The 14,511-nt window shown below is 42.0% G+C and overlaps 1 protein-coding gene across 1 annotated transcript in view; it reads right to left on the reverse strand.

Moving 5' to 3' along the window:
• prkcaa (protein kinase C, alpha, a) overlaps positions 1–14,511 on the reverse strand; it is a 124,538-nt gene that overhangs the window by 12,048 nt on the left and 97,979 nt on the right. The window contains exons 14-16 of the mRNA XM_086033249.1: positions 12,384–12,464; positions 10,490–10,597; positions 5,767–5,907 (exon numbers count right to left, since the gene is read on the reverse strand). Coding sequence (XP_085889375.1) covers positions 5,767–5,907; positions 10,490–10,597; positions 12,384–12,464 — 330 coding nt within the window. The remainder of the gene's footprint in view (positions 1–5,766; positions 5,908–10,489; positions 10,598–12,383; positions 12,465–14,511) is intronic.

Consider the following 14,511-nt stretch of genomic DNA (forward strand, 5'->3'; position numbering starts at 1 on the left):
ATACAGTATACATCAATCAAAACTAAATTATTGTAATTTCTCCAAGACCGTTAACAGAACTGCTAAGGGTGGAGCATATCGATAGTGCAATTTTAAATATGCAGCCCTGGGGCCGGTTTAGTACTGGTGCTCGCTACCCATCACTATCAGTGACACAAAGCACGGGAGAATGCCAGGGTGAGGGTGATACGGGAAGTCTCCAGCATCTGACAGAATCAACATCCACGAGATGAGGTTCCAAGATAACAGCTGTTTTTGGAACAAGCCGACAATCATTTCAGTCAGCCTTGAAACTTTCACTGGAGTTCTCAGTGGACATCAATTGGCTGAATTGGGGCTCAATTCATCGAGGTGAGCGGTCAACTTCTCCACGTCGGTATTGAATTTGCGTAGTGTCTGCTCACTCGTCGCCTGGGTCTTGAGTGTTGACCACATGCCCCAGCCCATCAAACCGGTAGCTTGCCCATTTCCAACAGTATCGCCAGCATCATTTGAACGTTGTGCTGAGTCAGGAAACTGCCAGCTCTCAATAATAGAATATCAGTTATCAAAATTCCAATAATGTATGTCTTACACATAAAGAATGGGCAGACATACAATCTTCCACTTGTTCGGCCGCAAACGTTTTGTCTAGACAAGCGGGCTTTCCCTTCCTTGCTCTTCTGTCGAAAATATTTGGTCAATTATATTTAGGGACCAGCTGACAAATTCCATGATTTTCTGATTTTTGAAAGGAAAATGTAGTGGTAGGCTGGAATAACATCCAGTTTTAGAAAAACTAGACCATGCAAAGACTTAGTCAGCAAGCAGGGAAGATAAGGGCAAGGAGGGGAAAAGTGTCCGCCTTCGTCGAGGAGCAGAAGAGGTATTCTTAACTGACCTGGAATTCTCTTGAAACAAGATTGCGTTTGCTAAAAAATAATGATTTCAAAAGAAAAACTCGACTGGAAAAAAAAGGTCATGTCATGATGAGGACATGGACCACTGCAACATGTTTACTAGAAACGTATCTCTCGAGACCATGGCATTCATGGCCTCATTCTCATGGTGGGAGTCAGCCAAATCGTACGGGTTGATGACCCATGCCGTTGATACATCGTCGGTGACAAAGTGTCCTATATGGGATTTTGACCTACTTTCTCTTGTCTTTAATCTCTTTGCCTCTTTCCCTCTATCTTTGCATGTACACAGACATGCACGCCTCCGCACTCACGCGTATTCAAATAAGTCAGCTACTTAGGATGATAACTGTCGGCTTGCCTCCATTAGGAGTTGTGCCAACACACCCGCTCTCACGCGCTGTAACTACCTCGCTCTCTCTATAGCCACAACTGTGAGAAGCCTTCCACTCTCACCGCAAGATTGAATTGTTTATTAGCAGTGAAGACATTTGAACTCAGCATATGTTTCACCAAGATAAGAAGTTCATGAGGAGAGCAAGAAATGACTTGAGGTTCCTCCTTTTCTACAGGAATTTTTTTTTTTGTGCTTGTAGGTGTGATTAATGTACTTCTTAAATGCTTTGGACGCAGTCCTACTCCGCTTTTAAAGATTGGAACACTGAATACATAAACTCAGATATTAACATCCCATCAAGAAATGAACAATAGAATGCACGTATACGCATTGATCCTCAATTACTGAGAAACAGTTGTGGTATCCTTGAAAAGACTTCCCCGATTAGCAGTGAGGACAATCAATCACTACTACATCATGTTGAGTGCTTCGGAAAGACAAGCTTGACCTTTGCCCAGCTGCATATACCAATCACTTGGTTTGCAGATATGACGGTACTTGGCGGAAAGCTGTGACCAATCAATACCCTCGGCTGCCTTGTGTAAAACAAAAGGTGCATGACAGATTACTGCAGTGTACAATATCAAGAGAGGGAAACACACACAGTAGTAAAAGACACTGCTCCCTTGCGTTCACTCCCCTTTCTGTTTAATAGTCAGTTCATTCATGGTGAGCTACGAGCTCTCCGGGGATTGAACATTTCCCCCCCCCCTTCCCACACTAACAAGACACATGCAACTAGAGCACTAGTGGTCTTTGGTCAGGCATCTTCTAAAAAAACAACAGGATGCTTGCTGTGACTCAAAAACGTACTAATTTGACCGTAAGTGTTTGGTATCATCTTGTGTTGAACAACTAAGGAAAAACACGATTCCTACATGAGCAAGAATTCTCTAGGTGCGGTGTTGATGCAAACACAGATCCAGTCCTGTAAGAATGTAGATAAATCCTATTTAGTCCATTGATTGGAGGACAATAGGCCAATGTCATCTTGCAAGAGTGTGTACCCTTCATTGTCTTACAGCTTCAATGAGTCACAACTGAATGTATCCGAATTCATGTGAGCGGCCATACACTACATTAGGTATGCCGTCCGTGGCCGCTGTTGCAGGATGTCTGTGTAATGACACAGACCTCCCACTCTTCCTTTCTCAGCCTCTGTTCATTCCCAGCTCACACAACTATCAATCAACAGCTTCTACACTTGACCTGGTTTCCTCCTTCCTCTTTAAAGCCATAAAGCATGTCGGCCATCCATAAGTGGGCGTTTTTTTTTTTTGCTAACACAGCTCAATGGATGTTGTTGGTCTTGCCTCGGTAATGACATCCCATGATGAATGAACGCGGAATGAGAATGCCTTGATGCTCATTGTGACACACGGTTTTGATCCACGTTTGAATCGCACAGCAGGATGCAGCGAGGGTATTGATTGCAATTGTGCGGCTGTCGCGGGCGGATGAAATGAGATTGAGCAAGGATGGATGTGCATAAAAAGAGGGAAGAGGAGACAGAATGCTTTGGAGAGGAAGGGTTGGATGTAGTCGAGTGTTACCAGCAAATACAGCTATTGTACTGTATTACTGCGTAATGGACTCCACAGTGCTGTATTACCAGGCGGAGTGAGATGGATGTGATAGACCATTACAGAACAGATCATGACATTCATCCTAGCAAGGACCATTTCTTATCTTTTTCCACATCTACAGTACGGCCATGCAAACATTCACTGTGCTACGACAATTGCATGCGTTGGTTTCCCTTCAACTTAGAACTGGACCAGAACAAAAGTGGACAAGCACAAAGGCCATAAGCTTCTATTGGTTTTTCCCCTTTTGAAAACTTGCACTTCTGTGCAGCAAACACGTATAAAGCGTAAATAAATGCAGGACATGCATCCCCAGCGTGTCTCCATTTCCATCCAACATACAATCTTCTAAATTGAACGTCACGCACACGCGCACACAACATGTGCAACACACAAAGTGCATCCATTGAGCAGCAGGAGGCTACAGGGACAGTGAGGCCGGGATTCACCTTATTAGAGGAACAGGAGCCCTTGAGAGTTGAAAGAAGAAAAGAAATACTGGATTCAAATATGTAACATACACCCGCACACAAACACACTTCTACATAGGACTTGTTCTGCTGTCCTCCATGCTTACATTTGTTTTATGTTTGGGTTGACAGGACTTGCCTCAGTGTACCCTTCATAAGTAATTGACAATTTATTAATTATACATTGCGATAAGAAGATATGGAATTATTCATGGACCATACGGTATGTCACATACTATGTAGAGTATACCCTGTCCCTGCAGCGCTATTTTGACAATGTCTCAAAACAAAACATTGATGAAGGAATATTGCACTTCAATCACTTGACATCTTAAATAAAAACAACCCAAACATTTTATTACCAAGAATATGTTCTAAGCAGGCCCACTAGTTTAAACATGGCATTCTGGTTAATATTGCGTTTGTGGAATATGAGTTTAGCAGCAAAATCCACCCCTTTTTAGCCATCTCTGGGGGCGGCCATTTTGTCACTTGCTGTCGACTGAAAATGACATCGCAATGGCTCAGGTAACGACCAATCGCACCTCAGCTTTCAGAGAACAGGTGAGCCATGATTGGTCGTTGAAGATGATCACCAGTAGCCATTAGGATGAGGATGATGATGATGATGATGATGAAGAATTATCATGTTTAAGCCATTTTACCACTGTTACTTCTTTTCTACTTTTTGCTCCATTGGCATTGGATTAATAAGACTTGCAAGCAATATGATAATAATGTTCCTCATCCTGGAGTGGCAATAATGCCTGTGGTTCATTGCCTAGTAAGTTCCATACATCTTCAGTAGCAATGAAGCTGTTTCATGTTGAAGCCCCTTGACTGTAATGACTTGTTCTGTTTAGTATTCATGAGCTCGCTAAATGGCTGCATCCCCCTGACGACCTAGCACAGGGAAAGCAGACGGAGTCCATAGATGGAAGGAGATTTGTCATAAATGCAGGAAAAGTTACAATCATGTTTTCAGCAAATCGTGTGTGATAATGTAATATAACATTATATTAGGCTAGTGTCGTTGTTAACAACTTAGTTTCGAAAGTGTTAGTTGAGTTGAAAATGGACACGTGAATGAAAGGAAACATTTCCTTTGCATGTTTTTTAAAGTGAAATATGATCAAGAGTGTTGAAATGTGTTGTTTACGTTTATCTTGTAAACAATCATACATTTCAAAGTAGTATTTCTGCAAATATCACTGTCATCATAAATGTGTGTGTACCAATGCTTTGGTAGGTTGGAATTGTTTTTTGCGCTTTTGTTGACGTCGATGACTGAAAACTGTAAGCAATGTCACAGTCAAAATATTGGTTGCGCTGCCCTGCATTCATTATAGTTGACACTTGAATAGCAGTTATTTATTGCTGAATTTGACTTTTGAGAATGAACAAATATAACAATCTCAGACACATGATGAGGATATGCTTAAGAGCGTAAAGTGCAGATTGTGACACTAAAACATTCAAAGGTAAATTGAGATGAAACATTAAAAGGAAAATAAACAAATAATTTCCAATATTTAACATGGCAACAGCGAATGCAACAAATTTGAAGCATGTAACAATGTGTGCAGTGAAATATTTTGAAGAAATGAAACATAGCTTTGGGAAGTGGACAGCTTCCTCTCTGCGTTGGTTGTGATGCATTTCACAGCACAGCAATACATCAGACCGTCTTTCCATCCATCAATCTATTTTCTTCTGCTTATCAGAAAGGTTGCGGTGTGTGATCCCACTGCAGTTGGAACATAACCTTCGGTCCCCCTTCTTAAAAAGGTGGATCACCCTGGTCTGCTAATACTGAGGCACTGTCCAACCGAGACAGTCACACAACATCCAGAGCCATTAGGACTGGTAACAGACACCAAACGCCATGTAGAGGCAAACCCACCTATCATATACTCTATGTACTGCATTTGGATTTTCTTTGTCTTTGCATACCAACTCAGGCTCCTTCCCCGCTAGAAAGGTGACATTCCACGTCCCTAACAAGCTTCTGTAGCGGGGGATTAGAGCGCCAACACCCCCCATCCTCCATCCAACCAACCACATAATAACCAATACATTAATCCATCCATTTATCCACCCAGTATTCAACCAATCATGTATCCATCCAGCCACCTAGACATTCATCCATCTAATCACGCAAAGTCATCTATTCATCTTTTTATCACTTCTCCTACCCAACGTCCTTCCATCCATCAGCTCATCCATCATGCATCTATATAACTAATCACCAGTACAACCTAACTCCACTCTATCTATCCACATACCCATCAAACCATTCATCCTTCCATATGATGATCCACAAGTACATCCATCCATGTACTAGGATATGGCCACCACTGAGTGAATAATTTTCTTGCGACTAGTTATTTAAAGTGTATGTGCACAGGATTTACCAGTTTGGGTTTGAAGGGTGGCTGTATCTCCTTGTTCCCAAGACGTTCCCAGTCAATACGTCTGAAGAAGGCATGTTCTCTGACATCCCGCTCTCCTTCAAGGCCACAGCCCAGGCGCTTGGATGGATGCTTAGTCATTAGCTGTTTCATGTAAAGAACGACAAAGTGGATATGGAGTCAAAACAATTGGATCACATTGGCAATCTTACATCACAGTTCTACTCGAAAAAGAGTGTTGTTTTATATACTTTCTCTCTCCAATATGCTTTCACTCGTGTTCCTTAATTTCATTCCACTGCTTTTCTAGGTCAGTATATGACAATAACACAGAAGGGCTCGAAAGTAAGTGCCATAAGTGTAATTTTTTAATTTGCTCTCTCTCTGTTTTTCCTTTCGTGAATTGCTGTCACTTTTAATCCCACCACAGATGACACAAGGACTCAGTTTTTTGTTTTTTTTAAAGGGAACAAATTAAAAAGAACCCACATGAGTATGAGCAGCACCCAAAAAAATGGTCCTTCTTTAATTATACATGGCTGGCTTCTGTTTTTTTTTTGGTTTTTTTTAGTGCAGACATACGAAGACCACCAACCCAATTAAACATACTAAACCAATTAGTTAGTTTTGGGTGAAAAAAATGATATGATTGGGACATACCGTATCAAATAAATCTGCCATCCCTGCATGTGCACAGCATTTCTAGCGTGCTCACAAATGGCACATTTCAACAAAACTCAGGGTTTCCAAAGGGTCGGAGTGAACCAGTGCGTGCTCGGAGCATATTTACGAACGCGCCCCAGATGTTGCGTTTCGTATAAAAGTGGGTTACTCAGAATATTGGAAAAGTTAGCGCTGTAGCAACCGGCAAACAACGTGTCTACTTGGCGGCCATGTTGGGGGAGGTTGATAATCCAATGCATGTACATTGATATTAAGTTGTAACTTGCTCATTTCTTAACTATTTTTCATGAGTTTTAATTTTTTTCAACGCCAAAGTGTGTACTATCCACCTTCATGAAATACACTGATGATTTAGACCTCCTAACTTCGTTTTACCATAAGCATTTTTTAAAATCACTCCACAAATAAAATTGCAGATAAATAAATGAAAGTAAAGAGTTGAGGGTTAAGTTAAACTTTCTCGGTCCAGTTCTCATGATGCTTGCCCCGAGCAAAGTAAACTATAACAACTGAAATAATTTATTCAGAAATTACCAGTATAGTGTTTACATTTGCAGGCACTATATAGCTATACCATTTAGAAATGTTCACATGCAGATACGGATGGTGATAAAAAAAAAATATTTCCAATGTTTAGTATTTCAAACACAAACACCTACACTAAAATTTGACATGTTGAAATGTCTGTGTTCCAATCCATCTAAATCTGAATACTTCTTTGTTGTCACAAAAGAGTCATCTTTGGGGTTAACGGGAACAGGCTACTTGGCTATGTTTAATTTCTGCTTGCATATCTGCAATTTCAATAAGCATACTGAAATCAACATTTATATCCTTCCGTTGCCGTTTGCTTTAAATCACGATGTTGTTGATACTGACCGAGACACGATGTTCCAGTATATTGTGTGCATGACTTGATTTGACCCACTGTACTGTTCTGTGCCCCCTAGAGACCCAGTTGCCCCATATGCACACACTGTTATCTCAATAAATCATGTAGCAAATAATGCCTTCATGATTCCATAATGGGTCATTCCATAACGTGGTCGACTGGTTAGCATGTCCGCCTCACAGTTCAGAGGTCGTGGGTTCGATCCTGGCTCCGTCCTCCCTGTGTGGAGTTTGCATGTTCTCCACGTGCCTGAGTGGGTTTTCTCCGGGACCTCCGGTTTCCTCCCACATTCCAAAAACATGCTTGGTAAGTTGATTGGACACTCTAAATTGCCCCTAGGTGTGATTGTGACCGTGGTTGTTTGTTTGTCTCTGTGTGCCCTGCGATTGGCTGGCAACCAATTCAGGGTGTCCCCTGCCTGCTGCCCGAAGGCAGCTGGGATAGGTTTCAGCACTCCCCGCGACCCTTGTGAGGAGAAGATGTATGGATAATGGAGGGATGGATGATTCCATAATATCAATACTGAACATACAGGTTACATGCAACCTGTAAAAATGTGTCATTATTGTGTGCACAAAGTATAACTTGGAGCTGTGGCCTTTCAAAACACTAAAGTTGGTATCTCACGGAGCGGCGGATGCTTGTGTGAGCTTACAAACAGAAAAGAAATGTGTCTTCAACCGGGTTTTAAAAATGGACAAAGAGGGGGCTTACCTAACAACCAATGGGAGGTCATTCCAGAGGAAAGGAACAGCAACAGAAAAGGCTCGATCCCCTCTGAGGCTCCGCTTGGTCCTCGGCACCTCGAGCAGCGCCTGGTCCGCAGACCTGATGCTGCGGTAAGGTGCGTAGGAGTGGAGGAGCTCGGAGAGGTACGCTGGGGCCGGGCCATTTAATGATTTAAAGTCAAATAGGAGAATCTTAAATTGAACCCTGAAATGCACTGGGAGCCAGTGAAGGGATGCCAGAATTGGTGTTATGTGCTCGATCCTTTCGAGCTCCAGTTAGTAGGCGGGCAGCAGCATTTTGGACCAACTGGAGACGTTTGAGGGAGGACTGGCTGACTCCCAAATAAAGTGCATTGCAGTAATCTAGCCGAGATGTAACAAAAGCTTGGATGATTGTTTCTAAGTGCTGATGGCTAAGGTAAGGCCCCTCCTTTCCCAGCTGTGTAAGGTGAAAGAAGCTTGACTTTACAACAGCGCTGATTTGCTGGTCCAATTTAAGGTCACTGTCCATTTTAAAACCCAAGTTTAAGACTGTTGGCTGTAGATATGAAGCCAGGGGGCCCAGGACAACAGGGTGGGATGGAGACGAGCCGCTGGGACCGAACACCATAACTTCTGTTTTCTTTTCGTTGAAATTTAGGAAATTCAGTGACATCCAGTCTTTGATGTCCTCTATGCAGTTCAAAAGTGGTCTTAAGGAGAAAGCCTCATTTGTTTTTGCTTAGAGGGATATAGATTTGACAGTCGTCCACGTAGCAGTGGAAGGAAATAAAGTGTTTTTTAAAGATGCAACCCAGGGGCAGCAAATACAATGAGAACATCAATGGCCCCAAAATAGAACCCTGTGGAACACCATACGATAGAGGGGCAGAGCGGGACTCAGAGGAACCTAGGCTAACAGAAAAAGTCCTGCCACCCAAATAGGATCTAAACCACTCTTGAGCGCATCCACTAATGCCCACTTGGTGTTGCAAGCGAGTCAAAAGAATACCTTGGTCCACCGTATCGAAAGCTGCAGTGAAATCCAACAAAACGAGACATACGTGGTCTCCAGTGTCATTTGCCAGGAGGATGTCATTACAGGGCTAACTCTGTAATATGCTTGAAACCTGAATGGAAAACTTCCATAACATTGTGTTTATCCAAGTAAGATCTTAGCTGTGAGTGCACCACTTTTTCCCGAATTTTAGACATAAAAGGCAGCTTGGAAATGGGTCTAAAATTTGATAAGACAGCTTGATCAAGGCCATTTCTTTAGCAGGGGTCGCACTACAGCATGCTTAAAATGTTGGGGGACCACACCAGAAGACAGGCTGCTGTTGATAATGGCCAAAACCGATTTACCAATTGTCAGGACAATCTCCTTAAAGAAGTGCGGAGGAATGGAGTCATAAGGGGAGTCCCATGGTTTTATGGCAAACCACTTCCTCCAAAAATGTCAAAGAAACCGGCTGAAAGGAATCGAACACTGCTGAACAAGGAACTTGGACAGAGGGGTCAAATGTGGCGTTCGAAACAAGAGCCCTAGCTCTAGCAACCTTGTCAAGTCATATGAGCTATGACAAAACTCCTTCCAACTCTGCATTCCATCACATCTGGGTCATTTAAGCGCCGTGTGACAATCAGTGGTGGCTTCTCACGGAGGTGTTTTGTGTGCACAGCCCCAAGTTTTAAACGCAATGTTACACCGGATGGGAAGATGCAGTTGACCCGCACGCAGTGCGAGAGCAGCACGGTACAATAGGCGCTCCAACTGTTTCTCATTCATTTATATGACATAATTTATATCAAAAGATACACACAACAGAATTGTATTAAACAAAAAAACTTTATTAGACACTCATGCAGCGGGTAATAATATTTTTAGTCAATGACGTCATTGTCAGAGCGCAATCCATCAAAATGATGGTATTTGTAGTTCTAATACTTTCAAAATCCTGGTACTCCTAGTGTTAATAATACAGCCGTCCCCAAAAAAAAGTGTGAGAGGTGGCCAAACCAGATTTAAAGAACATGGATTATTCTTCCCACTGGAATAGAATTTGGCATCTGTTTCTTTCAGGACAAAAAGATGACAATTGTAAAACAAGCAGACTTCCTCGTACATGAATCAAAATTATATTGGCCTCATTGAAGAGCTCCACAAACTGCACTTAAATTGCTGAGGATGAGCTTCACCTAAGATTAGTCTAGTCTAGTTTTTTTTTTTTTGGTGGGGGGGGGGTGGTTAGACAGGAGAGTGTAGAGCGTTGTCTGAAACCACGCACTGTTGGAGCATTGTGACTGATGGTGCATGTCGAAGGAAAGTATGAAGCAGCCTCACATTAACTTTTAATGTACAGCAGATGGATTCACCGCTTGCTTGATCACACAAAGTGCAAAATCAGAAACATGCCATTGATGTATCGAACCTTTCACTCACCCCTTTGCAGATGGAAACAGCCTCTTTGGACAACGACTTTGGGTAGGGCACATTGTGCTCCATAATGGACTGGAACAAGTCATCTTCATCCTCTCCATCAAAAGGAGGCTGCGGACAGAAAGACCGTGATGTTGGTGAGAGTTGGCGTTTTATCCATTATCACATGGCGGATGAATAGGTGGTTGCAGCTCTGAGACCACAAACAACTTTTTGCTAAGTGATGCCATGCAGCATGAGAGGGATCCAACAGTGGCAGGATTAGGGATTGCTTTTGTCTGACATGCAAATATCAATGACCAAATTTAGAAGCTCTGCAGTATGAAAGGGAATAACAGTTGAATTATCAATTGATTTATATGGAATCGATTGTTAATTAATTGCATCGTTAAGCAAATGAGGTTAAATGGCGTCTTTTTCTGCTACCTAACAAAGGCCCTTCAGTATCAACTTTCTATCCATTTTCACAGGAGGACGTGAGCCATGATTTGAACCCAGGACCCCTAGACTGTTAGGTAGATGTGCTAACCACTATTACTGTACAGCTCTATCTTAAATCTAAGAAAAAATGGAGTGCAGTGAACAATCGCCTATTCCCTGTTTGCTATTCACAAATTTAGCTACCGGTATTCATATTTTGGTGGAATCTATCGTCAGTTACTAACTGAAAAACTCAATTGTTTTTGAGTTTTTTGTACCCTTTCTCTAATGCCCTAACGTACCAAAAAGGTGACAAAGCCCTGGCTAATAAGAAAGTAGTAAGTGCTGTCAAGGAGTACAAAGTTTGTTGAAGTGATACATCTCAACTGAGAGAGTACAATCTTCGAAGTTGGGAGAGTAGTCAACGTGTTTCGGTCACAGTGTCTCGTAACCACCGTGGTGCCTTTGATTAAGGGCTCTTATTTCGTAGACATGCGCTTGGCGTAAAAAATGGTGCGTCTTCATTTTTATGCTGGGGCAAGTCGAGATGCGTGTTTAAGAATTTGGCAGGCCGTGCTGCGCCGTGCCGGACGTTCCAGCAGATTGAGGACAATTTCTTTTACATGCCCCCGACACACCTGACAATTTAGTGACAGAAAGTAGACTAGACTTTAGACCAGGTGAAAGCCAGTCTAAGTTGTGGCGCAGGTGGTGCAATGGGATTTTGGTGAATCCGATCAAGGCATAGGCAAACAGATTCTGCGCTTCATTCATTCATTTGCAGGTTTTTAATAACAAGAAAGTAAAGGTCAGAAGTCAACAATGATTCAAAATCATAGGGAAAATTGTCGCAAAGTTTTCACAGAAGACCTATCCGAGTAAAAGTAGCGGATGAGCCAACATTGTGCCTTCCATGCCGGGTGGTTATCATCAGTACTTCTAATGTAGATGTCTCGACAGTTCAGGAAATGAATTATTTGTCGTTTACACTCCACTAGGCTTGCTAGAGATAGCCCGTCTGCGTCATGACCTCTTTACCCAGTTGCTCACGCACTCAGAAGATGGGGACATCTCAGGTAAAAAAGTTTTTCATTGAATAAAACAGATATGGATTTAGTAGTATTTGTTGAAAAATAAGGAAGGAATATTTGTATTATAGTCCGACCTGGTGTCCAAGGCGCCCACACCAGAAGGGCCGCAACGTCAAGTGAAGCATGAAATCACCATGCACACATTGTTTCAGTCTTCACATTCTATTTACTTATGTTATTCATGTAAGTAATGTACATTGATTATTATCTGTGTTGTTGTGGGTCTGAAATGAATTAGTCACATTTCTGCTCATTTCAAAAAGGAAATGTTTTGATTTTGTCGTCATGGTCAAGGAACCACTGAGGTCTAAGCAATTATCTGTAAGTGTGTGCATGTGTGTGTGCCTGCATGCGGGTGTGTGCGTGTGTATGTATGTAAGACTCACCTGTCCAGCTAACATTTCATATAGAAGCACTCCATAGGCCCACCAGTCTACAGAGCGTCCATATGGCTGATATGCAATTATCTGTGGAGCAAAAAAGAGAAATCTGACTAAAACAACGTACAATTACTTATCTTGACATAAAATATATGTCTGCTTGGATTCTCAGTAATCCAGGCACATGGTAATTCACCACGGCTGACTCGACGTTTTTCACCTTTAGTCCAAAAGGCTTCGTCATGACCAAGTTTTGTACTTAAAAGTAGTGGTGGGCCTGGGTTTGAGTCACTGATGGTGTCGTGGTTCATTTACATGTGGGTTCAGTTCCCATTTGTCGACGGCACATGCAAGTATGGCTGGTTGTCTGCCTGTCTCTCTACGTACTCTGTGATGGACTGGCAACCAGTGTAGGATGTTGTCATCTTTTTTTCTTAAGGTAAAATGGAGGAATGGATGAACTTCAATTAAAAAATACAATCAATCACATTTTCAATCCAATTTCTACACTGCTTGTCCTCATGACTTGAGCTGTGAGGTGGGGTGCAATCTGAAATGGTCATGATCACAGGGCCATTCACACTCAAACAAACAAACCGATTCATTCTTGCATCCATCTATTCATAATCCCACCCATTTTCTATACCACTGATCTGGATCTATACAACATTTACATTTTAAAATCCATCAAAACAGACATAAAACAAACATGGAAGTTTGAAAGGTGAACACCTCCCCCCCTCCAAAAAAAAAAGGTCTCTCATACATCCTTGCTGAGTAACATCTAACCTTTACATTTAAAGGACATTCCTTCCGGTCATGCGCACACACACATCCACATTGACACGCACAAATTCACAATAAATGCTTGAACATGCACATGTGTAAATATACATTTGCAACTGCTACGACTTTAAGTGTGTCCATATCCCCCTGACCGCTGTCTTGCCAAAGGAAGCCCAAAATACACGCACGCACGCACATACATCGGTAGACAAATGCACTTCCAGCTCTGCACTCCCGAGGGTTGCATGACTTCCATGTGTTAACCCCCTCACACAAAGGCAAGCACGTGCACACACATGCATGCACACAGAGCACAATATCTGAATGTCACGGTCCTCGGGAGAAGAGTCAAAAAATAACATGCACACAGCATTTCATGATATCACTTACAGCCTCTCCTGAACTAAACTAAACTCTGCATAGGAACACAGTTGATCTTTGACAGCAAGTTTCTTGTACAAGTAAATAACCTTGCATCACTCTTGACCAAATGTGCAAAAGCTTCCCTAAATGTCTGCGCTCTGCAGACCGTGTAAATGAGGTTTTTGTAACTCATCACTCTCAAATGACGCCTGCAGGAATGCAAAAGTTGTGGAACTGAGACTCCGTGCTATCACACCGACTCAGGATGAACCCGCTTGAGCAGACTGCCTCGCTCTGCTCGGTAAGGCTGAGGTGGTTATTTTTGCATGAATCAAGAAATTAAGTGCAACACAAAAAAGAGAAGCGATTGTCATTTTTGAAAGCAAAAATGAGGGAGAAGTTGACCGGAATGTTTGCTGTTGGAGGATGTTCAATTGCTCATTGATAGTCAAGGGTCATTGGAAAGATGCTGCTCTTCATGTTTTGAAGTCAGTTGTGGGGAAAAAGTCCACAGAAAGGTCCACTGACATCCATAATGTAGCATTGGAAGCAACCAAGGGGGATCAATATCAACCTGAACACCATCCAGTTAAGAGATGGCCACGTTTTTAAGAAGTAACTATTTTATGTATTTCTCAGGGGATAAATTGCCGAAAGATTCAAACAAATCAACAAATCAAAGGACGCACCGCCTTCCAGTTTCTGGTACCAATGTCAAATCCTGAAAATCTTGAAGAAGGAAGTGACCAATATAGTACTAACTATTAATATCTGTAAATGTATAAATGCTTTTCTCTTAAAATAACGTAATTTTTGATTCGAATTTCCCCAATTTTTTTTTCATTGCCATTGTCAAAAGCGGTGTCCCAAAACAAGTGATTCATGCTAAAGCAGTTTTCAGCAACCTCTTTTTGAAGTAACAACCACCATTCTACTGTAGTCTTGTGTCCCTTGAAAGGCATTAAATAAATTGAAGTTATTATTA

This window comes from Filicampus tigris, chromosome 6 (genome assembly GCF_054856515.1).
Source record: "Filicampus tigris isolate MCC_2025a chromosome 6, RoL_Ftig_1.0, whole genome shotgun sequence".
Taxonomy (NCBI): Eukaryota; Metazoa; Chordata; class Actinopteri; order Syngnathiformes; family Syngnathidae; genus Filicampus; species Filicampus tigris.